The sequence below is a fragment of the Saccopteryx bilineata genome, chromosome 5 (genome assembly GCF_036850765.1).
Source record: "Saccopteryx bilineata isolate mSacBil1 chromosome 5, mSacBil1_pri_phased_curated, whole genome shotgun sequence".
NCBI classification, from domain to species: Eukaryota; Metazoa; Chordata; class Mammalia; order Chiroptera; family Emballonuridae; genus Saccopteryx; species Saccopteryx bilineata.
This window is the reverse complement of record NC_089494.1, coordinates 45,009,341-45,019,892: the sequence shown is the minus strand read 5'-3', so window position 1 is coordinate 45,019,892 and position 10,552 is coordinate 45,009,341. Positions and strand designations below refer to the sequence as shown.

The 10,552-nt window shown below is 39.2% G+C and overlaps 1 protein-coding gene across 1 annotated transcript in view; it reads right to left on the bottom strand.

The window, feature by feature from the left end:
• The window catches only part of STAT4 (signal transducer and activator of transcription 4), a 108,763-nt gene that overhangs the window by 6,381 nt on the left and 91,830 nt on the right, over positions 1–10,552 (bottom strand). The window contains exons 14-20 of the mRNA XM_066279217.1: positions 9,644–9,727; positions 7,468–7,566; positions 4,392–4,527; positions 2,028–2,077; positions 973–1,067; positions 532–668; positions 7–198 (exon numbers count right to left, since the gene is read on the bottom strand). Coding sequence (XP_066135314.1) covers positions 7–198; positions 532–668; positions 973–1,067; positions 2,028–2,077; positions 4,392–4,527; positions 7,468–7,566; positions 9,644–9,727 — 793 coding nt within the window. The remainder of the gene's footprint in view (positions 1–6; positions 199–531; positions 669–972; positions 1,068–2,027; positions 2,078–4,391; positions 4,528–7,467; positions 7,567–9,643; positions 9,728–10,552) is intronic.

Here is a 10,552-nt window from a genome sequence, read left to right as displayed (position 1 = left end):
TCTAACCTTCGCATGGCTGGGAGCTGTAGTGTTTACTGAAGGCTTTGTCTTTGGGAATGTCAGGATATAGATACTTCAGAGGGTTTTCCGGAATGTTTTCAGCCATAATAACCTTGTAGTCTCGAAGGATGTCAGCAAACGGCAGAGCTGACAACCGGCCTTTATTGTAGGGTTCTACAGAGTGGAATCTCACTTCTCCTGGAAAAACAGACAGCAGAGGTTGGTCAGGTTTCCGCGGGCATTCTTTGTGGCCATTCTTCCTGCCCATGTTTTATCTTCCTGTCATTGGTTATAAAACAATGCCAGCTCTTCTCGGCTGTTTGGACAGGACAGATTGCCACAAGATAGAGGACACCCATACAGGCTGTGAGAAATTCCTGGAGCCCTGAGTTCTGGGACAACTGTAACAGCTAATATTCAAACCCCCTGAACACACGAAAAACAGAACAGCACACCGTATACTTCTGAAAGCGGAAACATCAGTAATTAAACTCAATACAAACTTCACAGGAATGAATAGTAAGCATGTACCATTTTCAGAGTGGTCCACCCAGGTGAAAGTTATTCCTCCAAGGTGGCTTTCACTGAATCTTAACAAAAAGGTTCCAGGCATTTTATCCTTTAGCAAAAGTCGTTCCTTCTCTTTGCTAACAAAGCCCATGACGTACCTAAAAATGGAACAACGGATAATTTTATCTGATCAAAGATGATAATTTATTGCACTCATACTTATTTTATTAATAAAGAATGGACCTAAATTTGGTTTGAGTATAACCAAAAGTTAATGGTATCTGAAATACTCTTATATAGATTAAAGTAAATATTGATATTCTATGAAAAATGTAAGAAATTGCAACTATACCCCCCATGACAGTAAGCATGTTTAAAAATAAAAGAAAAATAAGGAAAAAGCCAGCAGGATAAAAATAAAAACCTCATGAATTCATACGGAAAATATGACCTGCAACTCACCCATCAATCCAAAGGGGAAGAATGTGTTTCTTAATTAGATCTAATATTGCTTCAAGCCATGTCCAAAAGGTAAATGATTTACCAGGTAAGTGTTCCTATTAGAATAAACAAATATAGCATAATAATAATTTCAATAGTAATATTGATATAATAATTCAAATCTCTTTTTTCCAGTGAAAGATTTTCTTTAAATGAGACACATCAGAGTTTCTTTTTAGAATAACCTTATCCAGAAAATTCTCAAAATCAGATTATGATATGGAGCAGGGGTCGGAAACCTATGGCTCGCAAGCCAGATGTAGCTCTTTTAATGGCTGCATCTGGCTCGCAGACAAATCTTTAATAAAAAAATAATAACATTAAAAATATAAAACATTCTCATGTATTACAATCCCTTCATTTCCTACCGCTCATGTTCATGGTTGCGGGTGGCTGGAGCCAATCACAGCTGTCCTCTGGGACAACACCAAATTTTTATTGGATAATGCATAACGTACACGGGTTGTTGTATGGCTCTCATGGAATTACATTTTAAAATATGTGGCGTTTATGGCTCTCTCAGCCAAAAAGGTTCCTGACCCCTGATATGGAGACTTAAAAAGGAGCATGATTACACGCTCCAGATCTACAATATAAAAAATGATAAAGTCAGCATTGGCAAAGAATATGAGCTCTCATTTCTGGTCAGGACTATAAATTTGGATTTATTTTTTATGAGGCAGTGTGTATTGAAAATCTTGAAACATTCCTTTAACTCTTTGCATAACAATCCTTTAGGATTTTTTTCTGGAGGAAATATTTGGATAAATATAATAAGGTATATACAAGATCCTAATTGCAACATTTAAAAGACTAGCTAACATGGTAAACAACATCAATATTCAACTGGTTGTTTATAATGTATTTATTAAATCTTAAAACATTCTTATATTTCCAAGTTAAATGCATGCTGCAGTTGATATTGAAAGACTATCTACAATTGTTAGACAGACAAAAAGAGAGCACTACTAAAACAAAATCACATCAATGATGTCCTCCCTTCCCCTTGTTTGTACCTTGCAGAACTTGGACCAGCTGAGATGACCATCACTGTAGCTAGAATGGACTAAAATGAAAGAAATGAAGGAAATTTTTATTAAACAATTAGACTGTTCAATTTGTTGCTCAATGTAGCTCTCCCCCACTTCTTTTAAGCATTTCTTAAGCACCTGTTATTGTTTACAGTGTATTTAATGCTAGAAATGGTAAGAATATATGATGAAATTTATTATCTAGGAGAGAATTCATTTCCATAGAGGAGCTAAAGATATCTTTAGGGAGAGGTTATGTGTCTAGAACCAAGCCTCCATGAATGGATAGGAAATAAACTGTCAGAGGAGGAGGAGGAGGAGGCCACTCCAATAGCAAAACTACTGTGGTGAAGACACAGTGGACATGAATACAACTTATGTAGAAGACAGTGAGAGCAGACTAATATTGATGAATAAACATAAAATCAATTTGTGTAAGTGGGCAAAGCCAGAACCAGGAGTCTTGACTATTACCATGAAAAGAATAGACTAGAGATTAATTAGGCAATAAGGATCCATTGACTCAATTGATCCAAGGCAGTGAAATGATACAAGAGTTTCTATCTAAATTTCTAAGAAAATTACACTTACAAAAATACTTTGATAAAGATCTGAAGGTATATGGTGGCTACCATTGCTACATGTTTAAAAGATTTATTCGCTTACTAATAAATATTTATTGAATTTCTACTACTGCAGTTTATGAATTAAATAAGGATCAAAAAGGATATTTTTATTACTAAATTTTGTTATATTCTTAAAGCACCAATCTATTTAAATACCTATGGGTTATACACACACACACACACACACACACACACACACACACACACACGTGGTGCTTTAAGAATATAACAAAATCCAGTATCACCGGTAAGTCAAACTTAACCAAATCACATACATTTTCAGTGCTGCTCAAATGCATCTTTGGCCCTACTTTAACTAGAAATGTACACAAATCCAATTTTTACTTTTTTTTGATGCTAAATGTGTCACCCCAAACTTGTCAAAATATAGATATATTTTTAAATTCTTTTAGACAAAGCTTAACACTTTAATCTTACATTAAGTACCAAAAACTCAATTTTGCAAACTTTAGAAATGTCAATACTGAAATTTTCTTGATATAAACAATTAAGTGTTACCTGGTGGTTTTAATTTCTATTAAATTTTGTGGTCCTAGAATCAGCTATTTTATAGTTGGTTATTGACCATTGTGATATTAGTATGAAAGATCAAGGCACCATTAAGACGTCACATTATATTCAGAGGAAATGGTACACGAACACCCTGGAGACCAGAGTGTGGGATGTAAATGAAGAGGCTTTAGAAGTAGGCAGACATAGCCTGGTCTTGGCTGCTATAAACTAGCCATGCAGCTGCAAGTTATTAAACTATCCTCATCTATAAATTGGATTATTCTGTCTTAATTATTATTCTACCTCAAAAAATTTTTTTAAAGAGACAATATAGCCTGACCAGGCGGTGGCGCAGTTCAGACTGGGATGCCAAGGACTCAGGTTCGAAACCTCGAGGTCGCCAGCTTGAGCGCGAGCTCATCTGGTTTGAGCTAAAGCTCACCAGCTTGGACCCAAGGTCGCTGGCTCAAGCAAGGGGTAATTCGGTCTGCTGAAGGCCCGCAGTTAAGGCACATATGAGAAAGCAATCAATGAACAACTAAGGTGTCGCAATGCGCAACGAAAAACTAGTGATTATGCTTCTTATCTCTCCTTTCTTGTCTGTCTGTCCCTGTCTATCCCTCTCTCTGTCTCTGTAAAAAAAAAAAAAAAAAAAAGAAAGAAAGATAATATAGCTTGGCCCTGGTTGGTTGGCTCTGTGGTAGAGCATCAGCCGGCGTGTGGATGTCTCAGGTTCAATTCCCAGTCAGCGCACACAGGAGAAGCAACCATCTGCTTCTCTACCCTCTCCCCTCCCCCTCCTCTCGATGTCTCTCTCTCCCACAGTCATGGCTTGATTGATTCCAGCACATTGGTCCCTGGCACTGAGGATGGCTCCATGGAGCCTCCGCTTCAGGTGCTAAAAATAGCTTGGTTGAGAGCATGGCCCTAGATAGGCAGAGCAGTGGCTGCAGCGGAGGTTGCCGGGTGGATCCAGGTCAGGGCACATGTGAGAGTTTGTCTCTCTATCTCTCCTCCTCTCACTTGGAAAAGAAGTAAAACAATTTTTTTAAAATAGAAACAAAGATAATATAACATTTAGCCCTGGGCCTGGCACTCAATAAATCATGATGATCGTTGTTATTATTAATAGTTGTAACATCACCCTGGTTCTTTAAAATATTTGGGTACCAAAAATAGGGGAATGTCCTTCGTATCTAGCAGCTCTCACCTGTGAGCTTCTCTGCCAGCATATTGAGTTGATCTGCATTAAGACCCCGACCAACATATGATGAAAACTGCCAGCTTATCACTTCCAGGAGTTGACTCAGAGTGGCAGATGGCGGATTATTAAAGAAAACCAAGTTCTGAAACAGAGTTGTAATGATGATTGTATTTATTAATCACATTTGACACCCTGTAATTCAATATATAAAATTGCTGATTTAAACTCTTTAGGCTGGCCCTGGCTGGTTGGCTCAGCGGTAGAGCGTCGGCCTGGCATGCGGGGGACCCGGGTTCGATTCCTGGCCAGGGCACACAGGAGAAGCGCCCATTTGCTTCTCCACCCCCCCCCCCTCCTTCCTCTCTGTCTCTCTCTTCCCCTCCCGCAGCCAAGGCTCCATTGGAGCAAAGATGTCCCGGGCGCTGGGGATGGCTCCTTGGCCTCTGCCCCAGGCGCTAGAGCGGTTCTGGTTGCGACAGAATGACGCCCCGGAGGGGCAGAGCATAGCCCCCTGGTGGGCAGAGCGTCGCCCCTGGTGGGCGTGCCGGGTGGATCCCAGTCGGGCGCATGCGGGAGTCTGTCTGACTGTCTCTCCCCGTTTCCAGCTTCAGAAAAAAAAAAAAAAAAGAAAAAAGAAAAAAAACTCTTTAGGCCAACCTAAGTTAACAATACAGAATAAAGAAGAGAGACCAGATCTTGGCCTGTTGGCTGAGCAGTAGAGCATTGGCCCGGCATGCAGAAGTCCTGGGTTTGATTCCCGGCCAGGGCACACAGGAGAAGCACCCATCTGCTTCTCCACCCTTCACCTCCTCCTTCCTCTCTCTCTCTTCCCCTCCCACAGCCAAGGCTTCATTGGAGCAAAGTTGGCCCAGGCACTGAGGATGGCTCCATGGCCTCTGCCTCAGGTTCTAGAATGGCTCCTGTTGCAGCAGAACAATGCCCCAGATGGGCAGAGCATCGCCCCCTGGTGGGCATGCCGGGTGGATCCTGGTTGGGCGCATGCAGGAGTCTGTCTGACTGCCTCCCCACTTCTAACTTTGGAAAAAAAAAATTTAATTTTAAAAAAGAAGAGAAACCAGTTAGTTTTTGTTAGACTCTGTAACTAGGCCACCCGTCTGTGTCCTAGGAGCTGTATGTGATCTGCATCTCCAGAGTCCTCACCCAGGAGCAGAGCAGAACTGGGATGGTTAGTATAACAACTTGGGTGGCTTTCTTACAGAAAAATGTGGAAGCAAGCTAAGTGCGACAACTCTGCTCTCTAAGGCTGCAGAACGGAGAAGTGTTCCATCTTCTTCCTACTGAAGTTGGGTGAGAAGCTCTGACTGTGTGTAGCTCCTAATAGAGAATGACATTTAATTTCAGGGGTGTTGGCTGTTCTTGGCTTTAAAGACCAGGTGACTTCTCTAGTGAGAACTGCTCTTCTCACTGCAGGCTGAGAGGAGATGGGCACATGCACTTTCAGCTCAGCCTTTCTCTGCAGTTAATCAGCCTCAGATGCCAAAGCACCGAAGATGAGAAGGAATGGGGCTGAGTCATTTTCCATGTTGTTTCCTTATTAGGCATGTTAAGTTACAGGGAAAGGACACTCATAGATGACTCATTATGTCTCTTCTCTTTGGAAGTAACATTTACTTTGAATTAAGAAGAACTGTTGTTGTTTACATCTGACCTATTTTCTCTGCATGTTGGTGGTTTCCAGGACAACGCACCGAAGTTTTGTAAGAAGTCACAGGGGGAAGTGCTTACTCATCTTTTTTGCCACTCCCTTCCCTGATTGTCTTCTAAGAGTATCTATTCTCTGCTTGCTTTGTTAACTTGAGGCCAAATTTTGATCAATGTCTCAAAACAACCATAAGATGGCATTAAAACCCACCTAGAGTCTAGAATAGATTAAATCTGTAATTAACTTCAACGGATTAAGTCTACAATCAACTCAAAAATTTGTACAGAGTATAGTTAGGCAAAATTGATGTATACTCTGGTTACTTATTGGAAACCAGTTTTATACCTCTGTAGAAAAGTCTGTGTGGAAGCATGGCCAGAAGTACTTGAGGAGGTAAACACAGTGTCAGACATTAAATTCTGGAGCAAGGCATCTCCCCATATCCCTGTTAGCAGAGCCATAGGATGATCTTAGAACACTCTCCGATGCACATTTTTGAAGCTGACCAGACCCTCTGTCTGTCACTTTTGCTAGCCAGAACTCTCTCAAGGTCCAAGTACATTTGAACACAGTACAGTGTGTCTGTAAAGTCATGGTGCACTTTTGACCGGTCACAGGAAAGCAACAAAAGACGATAGAAATGTGAAATCTGCACCAATAAAAGGAAAACTCTCCCAGTTTCATACCTATTCAGTGCAGTTTGATGTGGGCTCACGCACAGATTATTTAGGGCTCCTTAGGTAGCTATCCCGTATAGCCTCTACAGACTTGTCACTGACTGATGGCCTCCCAGAACGGGGTTTCTCCACCAAACTGCCGGTTTCCTTCAACTGCTTATCCCACCGAGTAATGTTATTCCTATGTGGTGGCGCTTCGTTATAAACGCGCCGATATTCACGTTGCACTTTGGTCACGGATTCGAATTTAGCGAGCTACAGAACACACTGAACTTTCCTCTGTACCGTCCACATCTCGAATGGCATAGCTGTGGGCTGCTCTGCTGTATACACGGTGTTACGTCATCATCTATGCATGCGTACATGCTGCCACATTATCCTACAGAAACTGGGAGGGTTTTCCTTTTATTTGGTGCAGATTTCACATTTCTATCATCTTTTGTTGCTTTCCTGTGACTGGTCAAAAGTGCACCATGACTTTACAAACACAATGTATTTTGACTATGACAGAAGAGATGAATTATACAACTATATATATATATCATATATATACGATATATTGGCATTCTGAAATAAAACAATCAACAAAGACATACCAAACTTTTATTCACACACATATATTTTATAGAAGATCATATTGTATGTATGTATGTGTGTGTGTGTATTTTTTATGTAAATGGGTTTTGTTGACAAAACAAATCCAATAGAATTAAAGGAGGAGAAATAAGAATAGAGACTCTACCTGGGGATCGTTGGTTGACACATTGTACCAAATGATGGATGCCCAAGCATTAGGTAACTGACTGACATTGGAAATCATCACCACAGGTAACGAGCTGGTCTGATTTAAGAAAAAACAAACAAACACATAGTTATTATAGGTTGCTGTACCTTATATTGATTTTACACTTGACTTTCTCCCCTAAAGGGCAATCTCAAGCCAATACCACTCTGCCAATCCTGGTGTCTATACTGCCCTGGTCACTCAGCTTCTCTAATATCTTCCCTGATATCATGTAAATATACTTTCTTACATCACATAATGCCTAAAATGCAACTAATTAGAGCTTGTATTGATTTAGAAACTGTTCTCTTAATAAGTTATATTACAAAATCTAATTTAAAATTTATTTTTGGAATGGATCTATATATTCAAAGTATGATCTGATATCTAATTAATGTCAACACTAGGCACAGGAATTTTATTTTCTTTATGATTAAATTAAATTTATTGGATTGACATTGGTTAATAACATCACATAGGTTTCAGCTGTACCATTCCATAATACATCATCTGTACATTGTACCGCATGTTGACCACCCAAGTCAAGCCTCTTTCCATCACCATTTATTCCTCCCTATCCTCTTTTACCTCCCCCCAACCTGACTTACCCTCCCATAATCATCTGTTGTCAGTAAGATATGGGAGTTTTAATTGTAGAAGATGGTGAGGAAAGCCATATCGGAACACAAAGCATTATGGGGGACAGAGCTGCCTAGTCTATTGGTGTAGAACTCAACTTAGTAATTTTGGTTCCATAACTTTCAACCACATAAAATAAACAGATTTTCCCAGACTAGTCTGAAAATCTAAGCAACTTTTGTTAGGTCCCCAAAAGAGAGGTTAGATAGCTGAAGATAGTGAAATAACCAGTTGAGGAACTTAATAGCTCATGGAAACAAGTTTAGGGAAAAGAGATGATCACAGAATCCATGGGAGATTTTATAAACATATTGAGACTCATTAAGATAAAAAAGCAAAGGCAGAATTCCCACAAACAAATCATGTTTGGGTGTGTGAAATTGTGCTATTCATTCATTTAGTCAACAAATGTTGTGCTAGGCACTGGTAATGAAGGGACAAATGAAGCCTGATGGCCTGCCTTCAAGGACTTCACAGTCAATCATGGTTATTTTCCTCATAGTTTCTTTATTCCTTCTTTGGGTTCAATGATGAATGGTATAAGAGGATCAAAACAAGGTACTGTTAATGTTCTTATCATTATCTTTACTCATTACATTAGAAAAATCTTTTTGAGGGAATTGTGTGTGTGTGTGTGTGTGTGTGTGTTATAAAGACAGAGAGAGAAACAGAGGGACAGATAGGGACAGGAAAGACAGGAAGTGAGAGAGATGAGAAGCATCAATTCTTTGTTATGGCACCTTAGTTGTTCATTGACTGACTGCTTTCCCATATGTGCCTTGATCAGGGGGGAAGCTATAGCAGGATGAGTGACCCCTTGCTCAAGCCAGTGACCTTGGGCTCAAGCCAGCAACCTTGGGCATCAAGCCAGCAACCTTGGGCCCAAGCCAGCTACCATGGAGTCATATCTATGATCTCACGCTCAAGCCAGTGACCCCATGCTCAAGCTGGTGAGCCCATGCTCAAGCTGGTGAGCCTGTACTCAAGCTAGATGAGCCTGCACTCAAGCCATCAGCCTTGGGGTTTAAAATCTGGATCCCCCGTGTCCCAGTCTGATGCTCTATCCACTGCAACACTGCCTGTTCTGGCTGAGGGATTTTTACACACAAGTTAAATTTTTGAAAACGTATCACTACATGACATGGTTCAAGGACACTTATTCCTCTTTAGGCTTTCCATTGAGTATCCATGGCTCAGGAAGTCCCAGAAAACAAAACAAAACAAAACAAAAACCATACAATCTAGTCAATAATTATTCAATATACATGTGTATTGAAGTCATAATGTCCATGAGATCTAATCACTCACATTTAACCAAAATATAGTATGTGTTGACTAATTAGTAAATATTTGACATATTGATTTTCTAAGTTAAAACAACAATAATGAAAAGGGATGTAATAAAACTCGGAAAAGACTGAGGTTTTATCTATAAATGCTAACCAATTCCTGAAAATGTTATTAGTAAATAGTAGGTATTTCTTGAGACACCTACCTCCAAGTCTATTGTCAGGCCATAGAGGCAGATCTGTGTTTCAAAGGTTATGGAATGAAGCTCTTCAGTCACCATGTGACAGCCCTAAGGGAATAAAAAAGTTTTTATCTTCCAAATGCAAACTTACGATATCTGTTATTAGGCCTGATTCTATAAAAATCAATAAATTATTAGAGTGTATACCCCTAAACATTCCCTAGGATGGAACATTTCCTCCTATTTTTTTTATAAATTATATAGAATATATAGTAAAAAGTTTGAGTAATCTTCATTTCCATAAACATAATAGTTTTAAGTATCCAAAACAATATAATTTCTGGTGTTTAAAATTCTAAGGTATTTTCATCAGTTGAAATTCATACAAATAGTTCTTTATTTTTTTAATTTTTGGAAATTAGTCCCTTTGTATAACTATTAATAAGAGCAAGATATATACTGCTCACAAAAATCAGGGGATATTTCAAAATGAATATAAAATGATAAAAAAAGAAGCTTTTGATTTTTTTTTATTAAGCAAGAACATCAAAAAAGCAAACAAATTAAAGAAAGTTGTTTGATTATGCAAATGAGATGCAAAACCAACTTTTATTTCACTGGTGAAAATGCACTGTACAAAAGGCTGAAAGTACTGGAGTATCTGCACGTCCCTGATCCCCTAATTTCTGTGTATATATTTAGATATAACAGAAACAACTCAGTGTCATAATGAATTTGCTTAACAAGAACAAAATTTTCTTCTGGTTAAACATGGTGGGTAAAAACATATTTTTCTCTGCTCCCTCTAAAAACTTTAATAGCATAACAGCTGGAGTTTTGTTTGCTTTCAAATAAAGTAAAACTCTAACCTAGATCTCCTAGTGAGAGGTAGGAGAGTGTAAAGTGAGGGTGGCAATAGGCTCCATGTGCCCC